Consider the following 25,710-nt stretch of genomic DNA (forward strand, 5'->3'; position numbering starts at 1 on the left):
ACTAACTGGATTACTACAATAGCCTCTATCTTATTATATAGTTCTTTCTTCTTTGCCTACCTTCTCCACAGAAGCCAGAGTAATCTTTAATTAGATTACATTGTTCTACTAATTAAGACTACCCAATAGCTTCCCACTACACTTAAAAGCCCAGCATAATCTGCCTCTTGCCTATCTCTCTCTCTACTAGAATATAAACCTTGATATACAAGAGGCACTGGAGAAATATTTGCGAAATGAATGGGGGAGTCTTTTCCTTGGTTCCACCCCTAGAGAGTCTAAAAAGTTGTTAGTTCACAGGAGGGGGCCAGGACATAATTTATTTAAAAAGCCTACTGGATGAACCACACTTATGAATCATTTTTTTTCAAGTGACATTTTTAATTTTCTATAGAAATCTCCAAAAGCAAGAAAAGAGTACCTACCTTAGCACGTCATATCCTGCAAATTCAAAGAGGCGGCACATGCTCTCTCCTATGATAGTTGACCTGAGATGGCCTACATGCATCTCTTTAGCTATGTTGGGCGAGGAAAAATCAACTACAACCTAGGATAGAAAGTAAAAAAGATTTTTACAGATAACATTTGTACTATAATTACGTAATGTGATAAATGTAGCTACAAAGGTAATCATATTACCATACATAAATGCATCAAAGTAACATGCTGTACACCTTCAATTTACACAATGCTGTTATGTCAAATATATTCAATTAAAAAGAGATTTTTAAAAGGGATATACACATTTTTATTCTGCTAATATTCATTAATAACATATTTAAAAATAAACTCAGACAGGGACCAGCCCCGTGGCGTAGTGGTTAAGTTTTTGCGCTCTGCTTCAGCAGCCCAGGGTTCTCGGGTTCGGATCCTGTGTGGACCTACATACACACTGCTCATCAAGCCATGTTATGGTGGCGTCCCAGATACAAAATAGAGGAAGACTGGCACAGATGTTAGCTCAGTGACAACCTTCCTCAAGCAAAAAGAGGAGGATTGGCAACAGATGTTAGCTCAGGGCCAGTGCTCCTCACCAAAAAAATAATAAAACAAAAATTAAAAAAATAAACTCAGACAACAGAAGCTTGGGTTGTAATTCAACTGTGTTAGGTTTTCTGATGAATCTACTTGTCCATTATTAACCGGAAAAGAATCAAATTTGTTTATACAAATTATCTATCCTCTATTTCAGCGATACCTCATAAATATCAGCTGGCTACCTCAAATCCTTGTAGAATGAAGTGAAAAGAAAAATCACATAACAAGCAAGACCCAGGAGAAAGGCTACTTCACAGTTACGTTCATATTCTCAAATATTAATGATTAAATCTCAATATAAAAAGCAAAAGCCATTCTATATGGTTCTAACATCAATTGAAAATTGTACACATACCTTTTTTTGTGTGTGTGAGGAGGATGAGCCCTGAGTTAACATCCATGCCAAACCTCCTCTTTTTGCTGAGGAAGACCGGCCCTGAGCTAACATCTATTGCCAAACCTCCTCTTTTTTTTCCCCCTTTTTTTTCCTCCCTAAAGCCCCAGTACATAGTTGTATGTCGGAGTTGCACATCCTGCTAGTTGCTGTATGTGGGACACTGCCTCAGCATGGCTGAACAAGCAGTGCGTTGCTGCACGCCCGCGATCTGAACCCGGGCTGCCAGCAGCAGAGCGCCCACACTTAACCGCTAAGCCACAGGGCCGGCCCCTGTACATATACCTTTTTATTCTCTCCAAGGGCAGGGAGTTGAACACCATTCACCAGGAGATTGGTCAACTGTTCAGATACAAAGTCCTTTCTTAAGTGGACATTGATAAAACCTAACAAACAGCAAAAGAAAGAAAAAAAAATCAGAAACCCTCCTATCTTAAAGGATTGCCCACTCCCCAGCTTTCTTAATTTCATGTATGCCGGCTGCAGGGTGCTAACCTGGCTCTGGCAAAACTTTCAGAATTCCATCACCACTTGGGGCCTTGACTTGAACCCTCTGGTAAGCTCCGTTTCAGCACGTATTTCAAACCTTACCACTCTCCTGAAAGCTTCCTACTTAATTCGGGCCCCTTCATTCTCAGCAAATGATTTGTTCACCTCTTAACAGAAAATAGACAGCCCTTTCACGACAGACTCATCTGCCATTATCTATCTCCTTTTTTGCTGATGAAAAACTGAATCACAGGGAGGTAAAGTAACTCATCCAAGATCAGGCAGCTAAGTTTAGACTGAAATCTCAGTTTCTTAACTCTCAATCCAAGGTGCTTTCACCATCTTGCTCAGTGTACAAGTTTTAACCCTACAATTATATTTAAAATAGTTTTCTTTTTTTATTTCAAAAAGGACTCAGTATCAATACAACTACTTAAAAAGGGTAACATTGTCATACCAGGACCAGCAATTTCAACTCTTTCAATACATTCATTGCTTGGGAGGTGTCTGGTAATGTTTTCGGCAATTTCTCTCGGATTAACTTTCTGTTCCTTGGCTTTGAGCATCTATAACGCAATATAAAATGATTCATTACACACTAGGTTTCAGCAGGTTACTTGCAAATGCACAATTGACAAAGCATGAGATGCGTTTGACATGAGACCCAATAAAAGGCAGAAGCAGAAGTCCAATGACCTTGTAAATGGACAGATTGAGGCATCAAGCATCAATAGTGCCAAGAGGAATACAAAAGTGCCAAAACCAGGTGATCTCCACTTCAAAATGAATTGCCACACATATATATAACTTTTTAATGAAGACATAACAAAGTCTTTAGTTATGATCCCTGTTTCCAGGATATTTACATTTCTAATTTTCAAATCATGAAGTGTGCAATATTCAGACTTGAGTAATAAATAGCACTCTAATAAACTTAACCCCAATGCAGACACATAAAAATTATCTAGAAAAAAATCTGGACTCCTTAGATTAACCCTTTCAATTCAAATAAGAGAGAAAAGCAAATAGTTCCCAATCAGGGGCAATTACCCACAAACACATCAGACCATGTAGCTATTAAAAATGGGGAATTCCTCTGGCTGAATGTGAAATATGTAAGCCTGCCTCAAAGACACCACAGCTTCGTCAAATATTTGATAGGAATGCTGGTTGGCAAATGGCTAACTTTTAATCCCTCACCTTCCAACACCCACCAATGACACACAGCAATCCTGGACACAACAGGAGGGAAGTACTAAAACAAAACAGTACCAACTATTGTCCTTACATATTGAGAATACATATAAAATTTAAGTGAATATTCAAATTTGTGCATTTTTAAAATTAAAACATGCATGCCCCTTTCTCAAGTTTTTTAGAATTGTGGAAAATGTCCTTTTAATTGAAGAAACGACAATTTGCTATTATTTATGTAAATGGTAATGATGATGATAATGCTTAAGAAAATCAAATCACTAAGAGTGCTTCATAATATAATCACCTGAGAGATACCCATAGCACTATTACACTGATAGTCCCCAAACTTGGGCTGTTGACTTGGTGTCACTATCAGAGGAGGATTTGCCAAATCTGGATACGCAGCCTTAATGGCACAACCAAAGACCTCTTGTAGGCAGCTATTGATGTTAATCATATTTTTAGTTGGTCTATTCCTTTCTGCTTGAAGACTCTGTAAGAAAAGAATGGAAATATGTCAATAAAATATTAAATTGTCATGCATAATTTCCCCAAATACTTTGAGAAATCTTCAAATGTCTTGAGAAGAACTAAAAGGAAACATACATTCAAAGTGCAATGCTCTCATATCTGGGATATGCTGAGATATGTAACAGGACAAGTTTATCCCACAGCATCCAAGACATACATGGGAAATGCCCTGAGTTCCTTCTTTCTATATTTAGTTTATCAGAACAGAAACTGGGAGTAGGGAGCAAAAAGGGCTGACCGAGTCGTCTTCTCAGCTGAAATAAAGCTCTGAGAAAATAGTATAAAATCAGTCCTAAATAAACCCTCATATACTGTTGGTGGGAATGCAAACTGGTACAGCCACTATGGGAAACAGTATGGAGATTTCTCAAAAAACTAAAAATCCAGATATCGTATGACCCAGCTAACCCACTACTGGGTATTTATCCAAAGAACTTGAAATCAACAATTCAAAGAGACTTATGCATCCCTGTGTTCATTGCAGCATTATTCACAATAGCCAAGATGTGGAAGCAACCCAAGCGCCCACTGACTGATGAATGGATAAAGATGTGGTATATATATACAATGGAATACTACTCAGCCATACAAAAGACAAAATCATCCCATTCACAACAACATGGATGGAACCTGAAGGTATTATGTTAAGTGAGATAAGCCACACAGAGAAAGACAATGTATGATTTCACTCATATGTGGAAGATAAACAAGTACATGGACAAAGAGAACAGATTAGTGGTTACCAGAAGGGAAAGGGGTTACGGGGTGGGCATAAGGGGTAAAGGGGCACATATATATGGTGACTGACAAATAATCATGTACGACCAAAATTTCACAATGTTATACGCTATTATGACACCAATAAAAAAAAAAAAATCAGTCCTAAATAACTTCACATCAAATGCTGGAAGTGAAAACTCTATGGACAAAAACAAATAAAAAATGTATTCTTTCTATTAAAATGTCAACCTCTTCAAGGCATGAAATGAAAGGGAGCAAATATATTGATAGGTAATATCAACATATCAGAAAAATAAGCTGTTTTGTCTTACTGTTAAATAATCCCATGTTGCACTACTCTTAGCCCCTATTCCTCTTTTTCTTTGAAGTGGAATATATTCATTTAAGTTGGTGTACAATTAATTACCTCTATTATTGCACTTACACCTTCTCAAAATTATTTGTCTCCACCACCAGACTTCTGAATGCAGGGAAAGTGTCTTATTCATGGCTCTGTCCCTGGCATTTAGCATTGTACGTGTCACGTGGCAGGTCAAGAAATGGTGACTGAACACATATGCTTTTAACGGAATACGAATGAAAATGCTGCGTATACACTAATCACAATTTTATGTTAATCAAAATGTCAATGACATGCAATACTAATGGCAACAACAGGGCCGGCCCTGTGGCTTAGCGGTTAAGTGCGCATGCTCCGCTGCTGGCGGCCCGGGTTCGGATCCCGGGCGCGCACCAACGCACTGCTTCTCCAGCCATGCTGAGGCCGAGTCCCACGTACAGCAACTAGAAGGATGTGCAGCTATGACATACAACTATCTACTGGGGCTTCGGGGGGAAAAATAAATAAAATAAAATAAAATCTTAAAAAAAAAAAAATTACTAATGGCAACAATAATGAAAGCTATTATTAGAGTAGTACTGAACTCTCTAATAAATAAAGAACTGAGCCAAGTGCTTTATTTATATGCATTATCTTACTTCATCTACACAACAAAAATTGAGCTTGTGACCATTGTCACCACCTCCATTTGGGCTAGAAATTAAGTAATTTGCCAAAGGTAACAAATGTCAAGTGGCAAAGTCAGGATTCAAACTCAGTACTATTGGAATGACAAATCCAAGTTCTATGCTTCTTTGTCATCCTCCTCTACCACATGGAGGAATTACATTCTTAACCCACTAAAAAACTGATTTAAGTTTTCAGTTAATCAATAACTGACTCCCCTCTGCCGTGACACACTCAAAAAGGGGAAGATATGCTTTAACACAATCTAAGGGCTTCCAACAGCAAATGCTAATGATCCTAAGACTCAAACCCTACTCTAAATAAACTTTAATCTTTGTATTTTTTTTTTTTATTTATTCATTTTTTTCCCCCCAAAGCCCCAGTAGATAGTTGTATGTCGTAGGTTCACATCCTTCTAGTTGCTGTACGTGGGACTCGGCCTCGCGTTGGAAGGAGAAGTGGTGCCTTGGGGCGTGCCCGGGATCCGAACCCAGGCCACCAGCATCAGAGCGCATGCCCTTAACCGCTAAGCCACGGAGCCGGCCCTAATCTTTGTATTTTTAAAGCGTTAAGAAAAACAACAGGACCAAAATGGAGCCACTTGTGCTAAGCTCCATGACAGCAAGTCAAGACTTAATATTTAACCTAATTGCAGTTTCAGCCTCTCTCAGGAATATGACCTTTAACTAGTCAATCTGGAATTACTGGATCGGCACTAGTGAGGTAATCTGCGTGACAGACCCCAGCCCTTCCCCCAAAGAAAGCTGACCTTACCTGAAACAATCCACCCTTTGTTAGAAACTTCCTTTTACTGCTCACTTCTGTCTATAAGTCTTCTATTTTGTAAAGCATCACGGAGCTCCTTTCTATTCGCTAGATGGAACGCTGCCTGATTCATGAATCACTGTATAAAGCCAATGAGATCTTTAAATTCACTTGGTTGAATTTTGTTTTTTAACAAAAGGATAGGGGTACCAGTATGGATGTGTGTATATATGTAAACACGCACACAATATGAATCCTTTGTACTTGATTTCTGCACCATGCAATTTAGTATTTGCTTATAATTAAAGACTTTTCCCCAGCCTGTTTCGTGTGTGCAAGTCCTCCCCAAAAATGGTAAGCTCCATGAGGTTAAGAAATATTACATATGGTACAAGAATCTCTGCTATAACTCAATATAGCCATTCTGAAACACCTCACATTATACAAAAAATTACATCCTAAAAAATAGCATATGTTGAGAAAATCAGCATCAGAAACAGATTACTCAAAATCTATGTGATTTTGTAACACAAGCGCTATCACAATAGCAATTTTAAAATCATCACCCTTAAAAAGGTATCTGTGGGGGCCGGCCCGGTGGCGCAAGCGGTTAAGTGCGCACATTCCGCTGCGGCGGCCCGGGGTTCGCCGGTTCGGATCCCGGGTGCGCACTGACGCACCGCTTGTTAGGCCATGCTGTGGCGGCGTCCCATATAAAGTAGAGGAAGATGGGCATGGATGTTAGCCCAGGGCCAGTCTTCCTCAGCAAAAAAGAGGAGGATTGGCATTGGATGTTAGCTCAGGGCTGGTCCTCCTCACAAAAAAAAAAAAAAGGTATCTGTAATTCCTAATAAGGACTAGATAAATATAAGACTTTATCTTAAAAAAGAATAGGGACAGCTCAATGGAAGGGGGTATAACGAAGAGTTGAGACTGCTGAGTTAATGAAAACAAGGGCAAAATGCCTCTGAGACAACCATCTAATAAGTGTTTCTAAGTCAGGGAATGTGGCCAAAGCGAGCCAGGGCAGGAAGCTAGTGTGAATGGGCATCCCACACAGCATGTTATTCTTCTGTGGCTTGCTGCTTTCTGTTGTGTTTGTGTACCTTGTGTGAGGCTGCTGTTACTCAGTAGAGCAAAGTATTTGTGAAAAACCAGTGTGCCTACCACATTACACTGACAGCATTCTCCTATTTACACACTGGAGCCAACTTGTATTAGAGACATGTGTATTAGAATACACTGTAATAAACGGTTATGCACCTAAAAAAAAAATATATATATATATACACACACACATATACATATATAGTACTTTCTTTTCTTTCTTTTTTTTCTGTGAGTAAGATCAGCCCTGAGCTAACATCCATGCCAATCCTCCTCTTTTTGCTGAGGAAGACCGGCCCTGAGCTAACATCTATTGCCAATCCTCCTCCATTTTTTCCCCCTTTTCTCCCCAAAGCCCCAGTAGATAGCTGTATGTCATAGTTGCACATCCTTCTAGCTGCTGTATGTGGGACGCCACCTCAGCATGGCCCAACAAGCAGTGCGTCGGTGCGCGCCCGGGATCCAAACCCCGGGCTGCCAGTAGCAGAGCACACGCACTTAACTAAGCCACGGGGCCGGCCCCCCTGTACTTCCTTTTCTATCTTTTCCCTCACAGCCTCTAGCACATATTAGGCATTTAATAATACTTTTGAATTGAAATAAATATAATAGAGAAATAAGTATAAATAAGTGCAGAATGAATGAGGTAATCAGAAAGGTGAGATATTTTTGTGAAGATTCTATTGAAAAAGAATTTTGTGATTTTAGAAGACTTAAAGACAAAGCTATTTCAAGCAGAACAGATCACAAGTAGGCTAAGAAAAAAGACTTCATGGCAGTGGGGCAGGCAGAGTCTAAGATGAATAAATGGGATCAGCTTTGGAAAAAAGATATAATGGCAGTGCAGCCTGAAAGTAGGATACACACACAGGAGAACAATTATGAAAGTGAGGTCATCCTCTAGGATGAGTCATCAGCAGACCTGAAAGGCAGGATGAAAAATTAAAACCCCAACTGAAGCAAGCTCAACTTTTTGACACAACTGACAAACACTGTTAGATTATGAGGTCATTAAATAACAAATACAGCACAAGCTGCATGGAAAAGTGTTCTGAAATATTAAGTGGAAAAAAAAACCCACAACCAAATATGACATTGTAAAATATAAAAATAAAATTGTAAAATAACCAACCTATGGCAGAGAAGGACTGTAGGTGTATTTTAAAATATTTCCTTTTGATATAGACAATTATTTAAAATTCAAAAAATGTTTTTTTTAAAAAAGGCACAGGCATATACTGTTGAAAAGAAATGTCTTAACTCTACTTGAAGCCTACTTTAAGCTGGCCAAACATTTAGTACGTGAAAACATTTCAAAGGGCCCTGGAAGGACAGGGCATCACCCTTTCTCCATTACTTGTACCAAGAACTCAGTCCTAACCTGCCTACTGCAGGGAAAAGAATAGGGTTTCTTTCTTTCTTTTTCCAAATTCCTCAGGGTATACTTTCAGAATCTTTGATAACTAGGGTTTTTAAAAAGATACAATAATTCAAATTGCAGAATGAAACCAGAACCCAGAGTACTCACCTTTCGAAGGATGTTCAGTCGATACTTTAATTTTAAATTTTCTTCCCGCAACTTCTCCAAATCTGGAGAACCTTCTAAATAACCACAGTTTTTCAACCGATCAATTTCAGCAGTCAGAGACTTAATCTCTTTTTCCTGTGAAAGAAAAGGCACTTTCTTCAGCCCAGTCTAATGGATGACTTTCATGACACGATAAATTTTACTTACTTCCTTATTTCCCCTCTCCACCAAGGGCATGTTAGGGATGGGAATGATCCCAGCAATGGGAATGAAGGACTTTCCCTTTGATAAGTCATGATTTTCCCTCCTCTAGGCTTTTGATGACATTAGGATATTATCTTTAATATGAAAAAATTAAGTGTGTGTGTTGGGGGAAAAGAACAGGAGCTTAAAACACATAATGGATAAGCCTCACATTCCTGGTTTCTTTGGCCTCTATAACCACTTTGAATCAGGTGACCAACCTGATTTTATTCCCAAATCTTATGACTTGCTCTTTTAAAAACCAAATGCCTTTTGTCACATTTAAAATAGCTCAAGTGACTGGCTTTTGCCCTCTGTGGGACAGAAGGACTTTCCCATTTTTTTCCTCTTTGTTTCCAGTGTCTTAGGTCCTAGAGCAAGCTTTTTACTCCAACACCTAAAACTAAAGACGCGCCAATTCGGAAGGAAATAAAGCTTCCAATCTAACTGCATTACTAAGGGGGAGATTCCTCAACTGAAATTTCAGAATGTTAACCAGGAGACAACAACAACCAAAAAAAAGTTGCCGTAAACGAGCACATATTATGTTCCAGGCGTTGAGTTAAACACTTTTCAGAAATTATCTCTATAATTCTTATCACAACCCAGTGAGAAGGTACTAATATCCCCACACTGACAAATATATGGCTCAGAAGAAAGAAGTTGCCAACTTACTTGACCAACTTCTGCTTTGTGGACTGCCGATTTAGCATAAAGCAGTTTCCTTGATATAGGAGTACTTAAATTACTTTCCTACCACCTCTCCCTACCTGGGCATAAAAGGTAATGGAACTGCCCCACTTTCACTTTTACAAGCTGTGACTGTTCTTTCCCCACGAATACCGACGGCAGAGAGCAAACTCCTGTTTGATAATGAACCACTCCACGGGCTTTTTAGGACTCCTCTCGCTCAGTCTCATGGAAAGAACGGGTGGCTGGTCTGCACACCAGGACCCAGGGCTCCTGCTCTTACCTCGCTTCCCTTTGCCCGTCCCCCCGCACCCCCTGGGAGAGCACGTGCGCGTGCGGGGAATGGGGGGGCAGTCTGCAGAGACTGCACTGAGCACGCCAGCCTCCAGCCCACCAGGTGCTGGTTTGGGGGTTCTGAGAGAGAGTAAGACCCTTCACTCCGCTGAACGTCACTGTCACACGGGCCTCGGAACGCCGGCTGCTTCCTCTCCCGCCCCTATGAGAGCGTCCCTGGGAGGCGTGCGCCTTCGTGGCAGCGAAGGCCGGGGTCTCGGCACCCCGCTGCCCGCTCTGATGGACCCGGGCGGTCCCCGCCTCGCTGCCGCCACCCTAACGCTGCTCGGGCGGCAGCCGGGGCCTATCCCTCCTCCTCCACGCCACCCCACTGGCCCCAGAGGGTCTGACCTGCTGCAGCAAACGCGCAGAGCACTCAACCACCAGCCGGTCCATCCTCCCGTCAGCGCCTCACACACGAAATAGCGGAAGCGGAAACAGCCAGGCCCGCCCGGAAGCGGAAACCCTCCCCATGCCCCGCCGTCTCGGAGAGGGCTGGGCGCCGCTGGCACTGCTGCCTCCTGGCGGGATCCAGGCGACACTGCAGGGAGAGGCTGCGGGGAAGTCGGCCAGGATGGGGGCTGCCGCCCTTAGATTCCCATGTTGGGGCCAGGGCAGAGGTTTGAAGGGATACGGAACAGAGCTGCTCTGTGCTTGGACTGACTTGGACAGAGGTACTTACGTAGAGCCTTTGACTCTCCAGGGCTTCAGTTTGCCCCTTTGTGAAATGGGCACGCAACTAACAAAATCCATTCATTTATTCAACAAGCGTTTATTGTGCACATTAATATGCCAGACGCTGTTCCAAGCGCTGGAAATGTCAGACTTGTTTCTAGAGGTTACATTTTACAGTGAAGAGATGTATTAGACAACAAAGTAAATAACCATCTCAGTTTTAACTGCCAGGAAGATAATGTGGTAGAGTGGTGGGTCAGGGAAGGGCTCTCTGAGCGGGTGAGATCTGAGTTAAACACGCAAACAGTTAACCTGGGATGTAAGTTCTGAGAGGACAGGGGCCTTACCTGTCTTGTTCACTCTTCCCTTTAGCCCCAGGACTTAAAGCAGCGGTCTCTAAACTTTTTTGCTTCTGTGCTCCATAAAAGAATTCTTAAATTTGTATGCCAGTGTAGATTTTTTAAAGTTGACATCTGAAAACTCTTGTCCCAACTTTCAATAGTGTTAGTGGATATTTTCTGGCATGTTGTTTCTTGTATAAGTGCTCTCAATGTATTTTCATCAAAACTGTGGAGCTGCAGATTCAGCTCATCCAATTTATGGCAAATGTCTGCCATATTAATTAATTGGCAAAGCCAGTCCTCTTTGTCAAATGAAATAATCCATATTTACTTAAATTTTAATGTTTGCCTTTTTAAATTTATTTTTGTGAGAAAGATTAGCCCTGAGCTAACATCCGACGCCAATCCTTTTTTTTTTTTTTTTTTGCTTAGGAAGATTGGCCCTGCGCTAACATCTGTGTCCATCTTCCTCTACTTTATATGGGACACCGCCACAGCATGGCTTGACAAGCAGTGCGTAGGTCCATGCCCAGGATCTGAACCAGTGAACCCTGGGCCACCAAAGTGGAGTGTGCGAATTTAACCACTATGCCACCGGGCCAGCCCTTGATCTGCTATTTTTTAGGATGTAATTTTTTTGCATAATGTGAGGTGTTTCAGAATGGTTATATTGAGTTATAGCAGAGATTCTTGTACCATATGTAATATTTCTTAACCTCATGGAGCTTACCATTTTTGGGGAGAGAAGACTTGCACATGTGAAACAGGTTGGGGAAAAGTCTTTAATTAATTATAAGCAAATACTAAATTGCATGGTGCAGAAATCAAGTACAAAGGATTCATATTGTGTGCGTGTTTACATATATACACACATCCATACTGGTACCCCTATCCTTTTGTTAAAAAACAAAATTCAACCAAGTGAATTTAAAGATCTCATTGGCTTTATTCAGTGATTCATGAATCAGGCAGCGTTCCATCTAGCGAATAGAAAGGAGCTCCGTGAAGCTGTACAAAATAGAAGACTTTTATAGACAGAAGTGAGCAGTAAAAGGAAGTTTCTAACAAAGGGTGGATTGTTTCAGGTAAGGTCAGCTTTCTTTGGGAGAAGGGCTGGGGTCTATCATGCAGATTACCTCACTAGTGCTGATCCAATAATTCCAGATTGACTACTTAAGGGTCATATTCCTGAGAGAGGCTGAAACTGCAATTAGGTTAAATATTAAGTCTTGATTTGCTGTCATGGAGCTTAGCACAAGTGACTCCATTTTGGGCTTGTTGTTTCTTTTACAAGCCCTTGTTCTTTTACCTGTTCCTTGACAAGTGGTGTGTATGTCCGTGCCCGGGATCCGAACCTGTGAACCCCGGGCCACCGAAGCGGAGCATGTGAACTTAACCACTGCACCACCGGGCCGGCCCCACTAATATGCACTTTTAGGTGGAATAAAAAAGAATACACATAGAAGATTGTATATGCATTGCTTATCTCTGGAAGGATATGGAAAAACCTGGCAATACAGGTTGTCTTTAGGGAGGCAATTAGCGAGTGTGGACAGAAGTGTGAAGGAGACTTACTTGTCCCTGTAGTGAGGTGTCTTAAGGGCACACACTGGGTTTAATCCCAGTTCTACCACTTACCAGCTGTGTGATGTTGGGCAAGTAACTTAACCTCCCTGGGCCAGTTTCCCTGACTGTAAAACAGGAATGATCAGGATGGTAACTACCTCATAGAGTAGTTGTGAGGATAAATGAGTTAAAGTGACCTTTTAGAACAGTGCTGAGGCCTGTAGTGAGTGGGAGGATTTGCTACTATGGCTCTTGTGTGCCCTTTGGATTTTGTGTAGTATGTATTAGCCATTAAAATAATAAAACTAATTGTTACAGAAGGACTGATTTCAAGGTAAATAAGCTTTTTTTTTTTTCTTCAAAGAATGTAAACACTGTGTGCTTGTGTGTGTGTGTGTGTGTGTGTTAGGAATTCCAGTCACTTCTGCTTTTTATGCTGTAGGGGGATGTGTGAGTGTTTGGGGGGTGTGCACTGAGCTGGATCAGAGAGGGGTTTGCACCCTGGCACCCCACAAGAATAGCCTTCAGTACTCCTGTTCCACCCAGAACCTTCCTTGCTTCCCGATTAGGAATGACAGAGAAGAGATTAAACACACCTCTGGGGCAGACATTTAATCTCATCCATTTATTTCACAAATATTTATTAAGGAGCCACTCTGCATCAGACTCAACAGAAACCAAGGCAAACAAGGTTCCTGCTGTAAGATCTTACATTCTAGATGGAAGAGAGAGACTAGGGGGATGTAACAAGATTACTACAAAGAGGAACAGTGCTCTGAAGCAAACAAATCAGTTTACTGTGTCAGAGTGACCTGTGGGAGGGTAAATTGGGTAGGGCAACCCAGGGTCACGGTGGAGAAGGCTCTCTGAGGGGGTGAGGCTTGAGCTAAGATCTGAATAGCGATAAAGAGAGATAAAGAGCCTTAAGAAGATGAAGAAATGAAGACACAGAGGAAGAGTGTACCAGGTAGAAGGAACTAGAACAGCAAAGACCCTGTAGCAGGAATGAAGACAAGAAAGGTCAGGACGGCTGGAATCCGATTAGCAGGGAGACAGTTAACTGGACAAATCTTGTTAGACTTCTTCAGAGGCAGGAAGCACAAAGATTGCCAGAGTACATATTGCAAAAGATTTGTAGTCAAAAAGGCAACCACTGGCTTTATGAACAGGACAATCAGACCCAGTGAGGTTTGCTGAATGGCTTTTCTCAGATTAGTACCCTAGCCACCCCACCTTTCTCTGTAACCCCATGCAGAGCAACCACAGATTTCACTTTTCAAAACCAAATGTTCAAAATTACTTCAAGTAGGGGCTGGCCCGGTGGCGCAAGCAGTTAAGCGCACATGCTCCACTGCGGCGGCCCAGGGTTTGCTGGTTCAGATCCCGGGTGTGCACCGACACACCGCTTGTTAAGCCATGCTGTGGGGGCGTCCCATGTAAAGTAGAGGAAGGTGGGCACAGATGTTAGCCCAGGGCCAGTCTTCCTCAGCAAAAAGAGGAGGATTGGCATCAGATGTTAGCTCAGGGCTGGTCTTCCTCACTAAAAAAAAAAAAAAAAAAAAAAATCACTTCAAGTAAGGCCTCATGTGATGTGGTAATACCATGAAATAGAAACTAGAGCGGAAAGGCAATAGAAATTTCAGTCTGAAGACGGGATTTGCATCCTAGCTCCTGGCCATTTATTATCTGAGTGACCTTGAGCAGGTCATTTCACATTTCCGAGCTTTTATTTCCTGAAGATTGATTCTGGAGAAAACACATGCGGGATTATGAGTGGAAGCTTATGTATTTATTCTTCAATTTCTCGCTAGGCAAACAACAACGGGATGTTTTGGTGGTTGACCAGTGAACTGTTCATAGAGAATTCGAGGCCACGGCTGACAAAGGGCCTTCTGCCTTCCACAGAGGTGGTCTGTTCTCCCCACAAATGCTTCGTCTCGTCAGCCGAGGCCATGCTGAGACACACTTCTTCGGCAGGAGGATTTGCTCCACGCAGCCCTCCCCACACACGAGGAGGGCGTCAGAGCTCCGCTTCATAGAAGCTGCTGCTGCGGGCGTGAGGGGCTGACCCTTGTCGGGAGAGCTGAACATGGATGAAGGTGTGACTGAGTGAAAAAATCCATTGCCTGACCTCCGAGTTTTTCTCGAGTCCTCTTGACCCGGTTCACCGCAGACTACAAATAGAGCGGGGATGCAGCTGACCTCAGTGTCAGTGGATTCAGACCCCGAGGATACTCCTTCCCCCACTTCTTCCATCTGCTTCTCTCTGCAGGGCTGGCCCCAGAAGCTGGAACCATGGCCACAAGTAGCTTAGCTTTGGGAAGAGAGAACTTAGTCTCTAACCTTCAGGTGGAAAGAGCTAGGGAAAGACTCTAATTGGCCCAGCTGGGGACCCATGCCTATCTTTGGTCTAATCACGGTAGACAATGGGATGGGTCACTCTGACTGTCCAGCTTGGGTCATCTGCCCCATCGCTGCAGCCAGTGCCCTTAACAGAGGGGCAGGGTCAGTAAGGACCGCAGCTGTCTCAGAGCTCTGAGCTGTGTAGGCATTAAGGGCCACAGGAGCAGCATGAGACACAACCCTTGTGCTCTTGGACTGTTACAACTGAGTTGGGGACAATGTTGATACTCATTTGAAGAAACTGCAAAGCCAACCCTCAATATGTGGCGTGGAACTCCACAGAAGGAGAGCGAGCCCATCAGAGACTGGTGTGTTCAGAGATGTGAAGCCCGGGGAAGGAGGAAGCCCCAGGTTGGTGGAGAGGAATTGCACTGGATGGTTGGAAGGAGGCCTGGCTATAGAAATTCCTGGAAGCCACGTAGGTAATAATGGTGTATCCTACGCCACTGTTGGTTTCTTCTATATAAGGAGAAACAGCCAGGTAAGGAATGTAGTGGGGAGGTGGGGACAGAACCTCCACAGCCAAGTGAAGGGGGCTCCACTCCCTCCATTAGCCCTCCCTCAATGGTCCTCAGTGGCCTGGAGAGGGCCATGCGTATTAGTGGGCCCTGTGTGACTCTCCCATATGGGAGAGTGGGGCCTCTCCATTTTGCCTCTGCCTCTACCTGGGCTTCATTCATATTATACCAGTGGCTCTTTCAAACTTCTGTGTGCATAAGACTTACAGTGGGAATGTGGATGAAAGTAGTTCTCTGGGGCCATCCCAACTCGGGGAGGGCTGGGTCAGTGGCTCTGGGGAGGGGTCCAGGGGTCCCTATTTTTAACGAGGTGCTCCAAGCAATTCTGATGTGGCTGGTACTGCAACACACGTGCAGGAAAGTCGCACAGGATAAAGTCAGAGAAAGGAAAGAGGAAGAGATTTTACTTGTTCAAGGCTGACTTCCCAGTGTCTGCAACAGCCCCGGCTGAGCAGTCATTTTCATTTAATGAGCAAATGAGTGGAGGGGAGGGCGAAAGAACAAACGTCACCCGACTGGGGATGGGTGGGGAGGAAGTGATGGGGAAGGGGAGAGTCAAACATCAGGGAAGCACAGATGAAGTGGGGTGGGGGAGAAAAAGAGAGAGAGGAAATTGGTTCAGAAAGGCCACTTTATTGATGGAGATAAAACTGAAAGGAGTTCTCCGTAGCCCTCCCTCACTCACTTCAGTGGCTTCACTGGGCATCTGAGACCAGCGTGGGCAGGCCTGTCGCCAGCATGGGCTGGCTGCTCGGCCAGCTCCGCGCTGCCCGCTCCACGTCAGGCGGCCACATAAAAACACATCACAGCTCATGAAGATTCACAGAGGCACCTCAGAATCCCCAAACGGTTCCTGTGCATTTTTTTTTTTAATATTGTACAAAATATGTTAAGTAGGAAAGGTCTGCTGGGCTGTGACATCTGCAGGACGTCCTTTTAGGATTACTGTCCCCAAAACATTACTTCTTATTGCAGTGAAACCTCTAGAAGGTAGAGCTGTACAAAAAAAAAAAAACTAAACAATTTTAAGAAGAGCAGCAACTTAACACTGCTTTAGTTCATTTAAATTTTCTTTCTCAAAAATACATTCCTAAATATACAAACTATACAATCTTGTCATTTTAATGCTGGTTTTTGTTTTTTTGTTTTTATTTTTGTTTTTTTTTTAATAATAATAGAACCCAAACTAAAAAATCTGTTCGTCTTCAAACCGACAAGCGCGCTTGAGGACCTGTGACTCAGTACCTTCATATAACACCACAGAAATAACTTTAGCCACAGTCTATGTTCACAGCGTGGTCAGTGGAACAAAGGAAATACTTTTCTGGCGATTAGACGTCGTCCGCAGAGAGGGTTGGGATGTTCATCCGAGGCCGGGTGAAGAATGCCATCTTCTCCCTGTGCAAGAGGCCAGCCCTTTAGAGCAGGGTTTTCCCACCTCACTTGATAGGTGTAATGGGCAGGATCACTCTGCTGGGGGGCTGTCCTGTGCACTGTAAGATGATTAGCAGCATCCCTGGCCTCCACCCACCAGATGCCAGTGCCAGCTCCCCAACCCCTCCTGCCAGTTGTGACAACCAAAAGTGTCCCCAGACATTGCCAATGTCCCCGGGGGGCTCAAACCATCCCTGGTTAAGAACCACCGCTTTGGGGGACATTGGCAGGACCAGCCACCTTCAGTTCCAATCAAGAGCCCCACCGAGTTTAACACGGCCCGTGGGCCACTTCCAGCGCTTCCTCATTTTAGATTCCCAATTGGTTAAAAATTAAGAGATGTCCAAACATGGGTATACAAATTACGGTATATTTTAAGTGTTTCTTAGCACATACACAACCATGAGTACCTTATCTGAGAGGACATCCCAAGTCTAAAGGTAAGGCCCCCTGTGAATGGGAGGCCCAGGCTAAATGGTGTTTAGGGCCCTCCCGTGACATGCCTGGGTCCAGTACAACTAGAAAGCACCTCCCTGAGATCCTGGCAGCAGCAGGCAGAGCCAGGGAGGCCGGGCGAGAGCATCCGTCACCCCCAGGCTTATTTATCATTCAGCCAATCCTCCTCAATTACCAGTGATGGAAACACTAAGAGGAAAGGCTGGAGCAGGTGGCTCATTCATTAAACAAGAGGATCTAACAAATTAGCTCGAGTTGTGTGGGGACTGATAAAGACAGCCAAGGGAAAGCACTGCAGAGCTCACAGACCGCCAGGGACGGCTTGGCAGAAGATGAACATCTGTTATGGGGAGAGCTGGTGCTCTGCTAGAGAAGGGAGCACGAGATGAGGAGCAGCAAGACCGAGAAAAGACGACTGAGCCTGGGGAGGCTGGGCGTGAAAGGGAAGGGCAGGCTGGCCAGGTGCCCACTGCTTACCTGAAAGACTGCACTTCTGGGGGCTCCTTACAGCTCTGGCCTCGAAGCCTGTGCACATCCTTGGCAGCCGCCCTCATCATCTTGTCTGTCTGCAGTTCACCCTTGTGCTCTGCTCGGTCCATCTGTAGGGCAAAGCAAGCAAGGCCGTGAGGTAGTGGAGAGTCCTTAGGACCTCCAGAAATGGGTCAGCCAAGGAGAACTTTCTAGCACAAATGAGGAGTCTATTGTAGTCCAAAGGTCTGAGGGTCACAGAACAGGTACCCTCACTCTTCCTGTTCCACTGTAGGATCCTCTTTATTCAGAATGATGAGGGGAAGTGATCCCACCATCTGCAGGGTGGACAGGTTTTCGGGGCCAGGGAACTGAATACCTGTGTGGACCTCTGGGGAAGTAAGGAGATGAGCGCTGCCTGGTGAAATGTGTGCTACTTCATCCAAGCCTCACGGCCACCTGGGAAAGTTGGTTTTATAATTACCTCTATTTTACAGATGAGGAAACTGAGGCTCAGGCATGCTAAGAAATTTCTTTAATGTCAAACCACTAAAAAGTGGTGGAAACCCAATTCCAAGTCATGCAGTTGTGCTCAAGGGCTTTAGGTACATTTCCTCCTGATGTAAACCATCTTTTGAGAACAAACCACAGAGAGCCCTAAAATATCCATGTACTACATACTTAAAAACATTGAACTAAGAATTTTAGTCTATGAAGCCATTATTCAAATGGCTGTTTAGTAGAAGGTTATTATCAGACAGTCACGGACATACTATATTTTTACTATTTGAAAGGTCAAATTTTCTTAGTTTGTGTTTTCTTAAGGCAGGATATATATGCACTTCTTACCTCTTTTTGTCTTGGCTACCAGGAAGCCCAAAGATAAATGTAACAGACAACTACAATTAGGTTAGGGATATATTTATTTCCTTCTTTTCCTTAAAACTTTCTCTAATTTTCTACTTTCCCTTAATGCTCTTATTATATCCCTGTTATAAGTATATAGGGTATAAATAATAAATTAGAGAGAAGGAAACATTTTTGGAATTTCTGAATTGCCAAAGTCAATCTGAAGTTCCAACACCAGTCCTAAGCTAAGCACCATTTTCCTGCTCTAAGGCACCAGCACGTGCATTGAGAACTGGGGCTCCAACTGATGGCCTTCCCAACAATCCTCCCAGGCAGTCACCCTCTGTATGGTGCTCTTTGTATTGTCTGGCTGTGTGCAGAGAGATCTAGGAAAAGCCTGTCATTACTGCCCTGGGTGGCAATCTGCAAGTGGCAGGTGCTATATAAATGAGTCAAAGATGGCCTCTGTGTATTGACCCTGTGCTGCTTACCTCTTCATGGCAGTCTGGGACCTGTTAGTTTAAAAGCCCACTGGTGCCAAAGTCAAATTTTTACCCATCCAATTGTTTTAAATATAGCCCAGATAAGCAGATTTTTTAGCCATCCAGAACCTGCCTGCTTTGCATACTCCGTGAAGCTGCACCCAATACCCACCAGCCATAGATAAGACAGACCCCGGGGCTATACAAGACCCCAAGCTGCTGCTGCTCCGGAGCTCTCTGACCCAAAGACCCCACATGGTGCAGCTGAGCCACATCATCTAGGTGCATGAGCCCCCCTGCAACCCCGCTGCCCGGGACTTCCCCTGCTTTCCTCCCCTCTAGGTAGTGGCCCCCAGACAGCTGCCTTTGGGAGGTCTCATGCTATGAGGGACTTCCCCCACGTGTAAACTTGTGAAAACAGCACCACCCAAAAACGGCCACTTTGTGGTCATACCTTTTTTCTTGAGTAACCTGGAATCCCTCAAATTCCCGACACTGGGGCAGAGACCGGAGCAGGCGTGTACTCCCCGGTGTCCGTCAGTACAAAGCCCTGTCACCATCAGCTCCTCTCCCCTTTGGAGATGCCTGCTCTGTGGACCGCATGGGCAGGCAGAGGGGTGGCTCAGCGTTCTATGCTTAGTTTGTGTGTGCCCCAGCACAGACTAGGTACCCAACACGTTTGATGAAGGACTGCACGGATGAATAAATGTGTGAACAATAAGAGCTTGCATACATCAACATGGAAATGATCAAGACTCAATAAAGTTTGCTGGGAACACTCTCAGTGGCTCACAGGATCGGAGGACCCAGTCAAAGAGCCTCCCACCTCTGTCCCTCACCGGCCCTCTCCAGGGGCAGCACGCGTCGCCTGCACAGCCTTGCACGCTGCACTCACCCGCTTCTCCAGCATCCTCAGCAGCAGGCGGAAGCGCTCGTCCTCGCGCAACCACTGCGGCAGCTCCTTCTCGCCGAGGCTCTTGGCTTGTTCGAGCTGCTCCTTGAACTCCTTCAGCACCGAGATCTCCTGAGTCAGCTGGCTGTGCCAAGTCCTGGTCGCCTGTAGGTCTAACTCGAGGTCCAGCGAGGTGCGCATCAGGCGCTCGGCGCGCAGAGATTTGACGGACGAAGGCTGCGGGGGTGAGGACGGTTTGACCCGTTATTACAGCCCTCCAGAGGGCCCACACGGCCCCTTTCTCTGAACTCTCTTTCGTTCATTCGCAGGCTTCCAATCCTTCAAAAATGGGGCTCGCCCTCCCCCCGGAGCCTGTCTTGATTCTCCCCATGCCTACAGCTCACGTTACAGAGCATTTTTACGTCCCAGGCATGCTGCCGAGCGTTTTACTTCCATTAACTCAGTTCATTTTCACAACAACCTTATGAGGCCCCAGCTGTTCTCATTTGCACAGATAAGGCCCCCCGGAGGTTAAGTCACGTAGATTGTAAATGTAAAGCCGAGATTCCATCCCAGGGATTTGGCTCTAGTCCCCACCCACTCACTCCCTACACTGTGCCGGTTTCCTGAATCTCAGTGCTCTCAACGTTTACACTCTCAGTTCATGGATTCTTGTCTCTATCCTGCTCTGGAGTTACTTCCTCAATGCAAGTCTGTTCCCTTCGAGAGCAGAGGTCAAGTTTTGACTTTGTGCTCCTGTAACGGACAGCTATTGTTTCTGCTTGTCCAGCATCCATTTCCCTAGTCTTATAGTCACAGCGCCCTCATCTTCCCTTGGGGATCCTCTCTTCCTCCGTGCTCAACTTATGTGGTTCGTGTGGGGCTCCAGGGATGGGAATGTGACCTGAACCTGGCCAATCAGAATCTCAGTGGTTGCCCCAGGGGTGAGTATGTCATCTAAGGCCAGCCAATAATACTCAATTCTGGTACTCTGGCTGAGCTACTTGGAAACAAGGCAATGTCTTTACACAAGAGGTTGTTAAGCCAGAAAGATATAAACTTAGAGCTGATCATGGTCATCTTTACCATCACATGGGGTGACCCTGTTTAAGAATTATCTGGAGGGAGCAGTGCCATGAGAGGGGGACTGAGGCTTGATGACATTCTTGCAACTCCTGGATCAGTCCTTGCCTGAAACTAGTCCAACATCCTGGAATTTAAATGAGCCAATAAATCCCTTCTTTCACCTTCAAGCTATATTTGAGTTCTTCAGTTATCTATATGTAAAAGATCCTGAGTAATACAATCATTAACCCTCCTTCTCCTATCAAAAAACAGTAAGGATTAAAAAAGAATAACTAAATGACTGTGGGAGGCAGAATTCTAAGATGGTCCCTAAGATTCCCACCCCCTAATATACATATCCTGTTTCATGCCCTCCCCTTCAGTGTAGGTGGGACCTTTGAATATGATGGGATATCACTCCCATGATTAGGTAACTAATCAGTTGACTTTGAGTTAATCAAAAGGGAGATTATCCTGGGTAGGCCTGACCTAATCAGGTGAGGCCTTAAAGATGAGCTGGGCCCTTCCTGGAGAGAGATCTCCTGCTGGCCTTGAAGAAGCAATGCATGTTGTGGAGAGGGCCACATGGCAAGGACCTGAGAATGACCTCTAGGAGCTGTGAATAGTCCCTGGCCTGCAGCTAGCAAGAAAATGCAAGGAAATGAATTCTGCCAATGACCTAAGGGAAACAAAGTAATCTTTCCCCAGTCAAACCTCAAGATGAGGATGCACTCAGTCAACACCTAGACTGCAGCCTGGTGAGACCTTGACCAGAGGATCCAGCTAAACTGTGCCTGAACTTCTGACCCGTGGAAACTGTGAGAAAATGAATTTGTATTATTTTGTGTACTATTTCGTATATATTTGCTCAGTTTGTGGTTATTTGTTATGTAGCAATAGAAAACAAATACAATGACCAATAAAGGGATTTGCAAAAGGTACATAAAACATGACTATGAGACCTATCCCCACTGAAGGCTGGCAAACATACTTTTAGGAATACGAAACAGCTCAGTGCAGAAGTTCTCTAATGCTCCTCTAGGGTGGCCACTGTCCAGTCTGTACTTATAAACAAGCAGGGTCAGGAAATCCAGCCGAGTGATCTATGTGGCTCAAGTTCTCAGAGCAATGATGAAGAGTCTTTTGCTTTGTTCTGACCCATGTCCAGTCTTAGAAACTCGCCTGGACAGGCTGAAGCAGAGAGAGGCAGAGCTCGGGAAGCGAGTAGAGGAAGGACTGCAGTGCCCAAGGGCCCTGGCCCAGTCTCTGGACTCTCCTGGTCCTCAGGACGTAGTTAGGACCCGAGGGCAACGTGGGCTCAGACCCACCATCAAGGGCTCTAGTAAGTCATCCACTTGGCTAAGAGGAAGAGGAAGAGGAGGTGAAGACCGGGGAAACTGCTGTGGGGCCTGCCTTGGCAGGAAGCGGTAGGACACGCAGCAGGAACAAGCAGGAGCTTCCACAGTGGCATTTCTCCAGGAGTAGATCATGGAACACCTGCTCCAGAATCCTCCGAGGAGCTTGTTAAAATCCAGTTTCCAGGGCCCTGCCCCAGCTGCCTGAATTAGACTGTTCTGGAGTGTGGCCTTGGAAACTGCATCATCAAGCTCCCCAGGGGACTCTGCAGCACCAGGCAGCTACAGCAGACAGGGGTGGGGTGGCGGACCCTGAGTGGGCAGTCGGCTGTCCCTGTCACCTGAGGCCATGTCCACATTCTCCCACAGCCAGCACTTTCTCTCTTTCCTGTGCACCCTCTCTGCATTGCTTTCTCCTGCTCTCTCTAGTTCCTTCTGGAGACTTGTGGGGAGGGATGTTGATAGGCAAAGGACCGACTCCTGATTCCGGCTGTCAGCAGCAGGTCTGCAGGAGACAGCGAGAGCCTTCCCCTGCCTGGGCTGTTGGCACTCTCTGCTTTCCCTGAGCATCCCCTTTCGCTTTGCACTCTCTCTCCTGCTCTACTTCTCTTTTCCACATTCTGGCTCCTGTTTCTTCCAGTTCTGCAAACTCACCAGAACCGCTGTAAATTCTGTATTTGAAAGCTCAGAGCAGGGAGGGCCCCTCTGCGACTCTTGCAGCCCTGCCCGGTAAAAGTCTGTATCAGGAGTCGGTCCTTTACCTAATGCCACCCCACTCTGATCCCTCAGCCAAGTCTCCACAAGGAAAGGAGAGATTTCCCTACAGGGGGCCTCTGCCCGTGTGTTTCCAACTGGACCGAGCGGCTCATTTGCACCTCCCTGCTTCCGGGCGGTGCTCAGAGGCGCGCGGCTCCTCTGCCAGCAGGCTGGGCTGTCCGACTTTTAACTGGTCAGTCAGCTGGACACCACGCTGAGCGGAATCTTGCGTGAGGCAGGCTCCGATTGGTGACTGTGACATCCTGGGTTAGTTAGCTCTTGGTGACTGTAATTTCTACCCAAGAAGAGAAGACCAAGTACGCACAGTCCTGATCTGACCAATTTGTCATGACAGTAATGTTACATTCACCCTTTGGCACCTTCCCCGGTGCCTCCACAGGCCTTACAGTTCGCAAACTCGACTTTCTTCAAGCCAGTGGCTGAGGGGAAGCGGTCAGACGTCGGGGCATATGTGTGCAGGACGCAGCCCTGGGGAAACAAGGGTGGAGCAGGTGGACGAACAGCTTGGAGGAGACTCTCTTACCCGCTTCATCCGGACGCTGCGCCGCTCCAAGGAGTTTCGAACAAAAGGTGGCTTCTTGGACAGCGTGGAGCTGTCGCTATCACTCCGGTTCAGCTGCAAGAGAAAAGTCATGGGAAGTTAATTAAGCTCCGACTGCATCTGGAAGGCGCACCAGGGCCAGGAGGGTGGCGGGGCTCCCCCGCTCTGCGCAGTCCTTCCTCTCCTCGTGCAAACACCTGGAGTTTCCGTTCCCTGGGGGCTGCAGGAGGCAGGTGTCATGCCGACCTTCCTTTTCTTTCTAGACGAACATTCATTGAGCACCTACTCTGCATGATGCATGCTACGTGCTATACGCCCGATAACTCAGGTAATCTGTCCTACAACCCCACAGGCTAGGAGCGTCGCCATTTTACACATGAGGAAACAGAGGCTCAGGGGCTACAAAATTTGCCCAAGGTTGGTGAACTGGTAGCAGCACAGTGGGGTTGACACTAGACAGTGTGACTGCCCCCTAGACCTACTACACCAAAGCCTGTTTGCATCAACTCTTCCCTGTTGCCCAGAGCCCATCTTCATGGCTCAAATGGAGCCACTGTCAAGACTGACACATATATAAAAAGCAGCCCAAAGGCAAAGCCTCAGGGACCGCATCCTTGGAGAAGATGGGGCAGACAGAGTCTGTGAGGGCTGCTGATCACAGCTCTCCCCTCCTCAGAACCCCTTGAATCCCTTATTATAATCACCCTCTCCGGAGGGCTAATATTCCTCATCCAGGCCAGAGGTCAGGGCTGCAGGCCAGGTGGGTTGCTTTTCTACTGAGAATGAGTGCCCCCACAGAGGGGGTCCGGAGAGGGAGGTTAGGATGACGGCACATCCAGGAGGTGGGTGTGGGGTGGGGGCTTCTTTCCCAGGTCATATTTCCAAGTCAGTGGATCGCCACAGGCTGAGGCTACAGAGCCTGTCTGTTCTGGCAGCTGTCAGCTCACTGCTGCAGGTCTCGCCTGAGAAGCTGTTCATGGCGTCATTTTGTGGTTATTAATAATTATTAGTGATAATGATATTAATAGTCCTGCTATGTTGACCAACACCGTAACCCAGGGATGTAACTGATGCAATAGCTACTGTGCTAGGCAGTCTCAACCAGAACCAGAAACAAAATAATAGTAACAGTAAAAATAATCATGTGGATGGAGCACCTACTCTGTGCCACGTGCTTTATCGACAGTTTCACTTAACCCTTAAACAATCCTAACAGAGGGAACTGAGGCCCAGAGAGACTAGGATGCTTTTACAAGGCACAAAGCTGGGAAGTGTCAGAACAAGAGTTCAAGGCCCAGTCTGTTTGACTCCAGGACCATGTCCTCTCCTGGCCCCCAGGATGCATAAAGGGCCCAGAGATGAAGCTAATACACAGATGGAGGGTCGGCCATCTTGACTGGGGTGGATTCATACAAAAGGACTGGTTGGATAGATCCCAGAAGGGGCACTCACGGGATATGCGTCATACCAACAAGAAATATGTATCAGGACAATTGATCCTTAAGTCATAGTTGTTTTTGTGTTAAAGACCATGTTATAAAAGAGCAATGAAAGCTACATTAAGTCCTTGAACTTAGTGTTTTTTTATGTGAAGATACTTTAATGCATTTAATCTTAGACATGGTAGAGAATATTGTTGCCTTGTTATTATTTCCATTTAACAGCTAGGGCAGAGAGCAGTATGAAAGCTACAATAAGTCCTTGGACTTAACTTTTTCTTATATAAAATATTTTAATGCATTTAATCTCAAACATGGTAGAGAATGTTATTGCTTTTTTATTATCTCCAAGTAATGTGAGGGAAACTGAGGAAGAGAGAGGTGAAA

General features: G+C 45.2%; 2 protein-coding genes across 5 annotated transcripts in view; both read right to left on the reverse strand.

Moving 5' to 3' along the window:
• Window positions 1-10,509, reverse strand: part of RARS1 (arginyl-tRNA synthetase 1) — a 34,941-nt gene extending 24,432 nt beyond the window's left edge. The window contains exons 1-6 of one of the 2 annotated variants that reach the window (XM_004428548.3): window positions 10,414-10,509; window positions 8,797-8,931; window positions 3,423-3,611; window positions 2,379-2,487; window positions 1,718-1,818; window positions 426-547 (exon numbers count right to left, since the gene is read on the reverse strand). In XM_004428548.3, the coding sequence (XP_004428605.1) occupies window positions 426-547; window positions 1,718-1,818; window positions 2,379-2,487; window positions 3,423-3,611; window positions 8,797-8,931; window positions 10,414-10,458 (701 nt within the window). In that variant the 5' untranslated portion in view covers window positions 10,459-10,509. Of the gene's footprint in view, window positions 1-425; window positions 548-1,717; window positions 1,819-2,378; window positions 2,488-3,422; window positions 3,612-6,170; window positions 6,301-8,796; window positions 8,932-10,413 lie in introns of those variants that run through there. The other variant, XM_087429447.1, reaches the window with a different exon arrangement.
• A 1,417-nt stretch (window positions 10,510-11,926) lies between these two features.
• Window positions 11,927-25,710, reverse strand: part of WWC1 (WW and C2 domain containing 1) — a 156,202-nt gene continuing 142,418 nt past the window's right edge. For 2 of the 3 annotated variants that reach the window (XM_087429444.1, XM_087429446.1), the window contains 4 exons: window positions 23,867-23,959; window positions 20,150-20,383; window positions 17,933-18,054; window positions 16,179-16,963 (listed from right to left, as the gene is read on the reverse strand). In XM_087429444.1, coding sequence (XP_087285570.1) covers window positions 16,897-16,963; window positions 17,933-18,054; window positions 20,150-20,383; window positions 23,867-23,959 — 516 coding nt within the window. In that variant the 3' untranslated portion in view covers window positions 16,179-16,896. Of the gene's footprint in view, window positions 14,185-16,178; window positions 16,964-17,932; window positions 18,055-20,149; window positions 20,384-23,866; window positions 23,960-25,710 lie in introns of those variants that run through there. The other variant, XM_087429445.1, reaches the window with a different exon arrangement.

Source organism: Ceratotherium simum, chromosome 4 (assembly GCF_057802395.1).
Source record: "Ceratotherium simum simum isolate JZ-2026a chromosome 4, ASM5780239v1, whole genome shotgun sequence".
Lineage (NCBI taxonomy): Eukaryota > Metazoa > Chordata > Mammalia > Perissodactyla > Rhinocerotidae > Ceratotherium > Ceratotherium simum.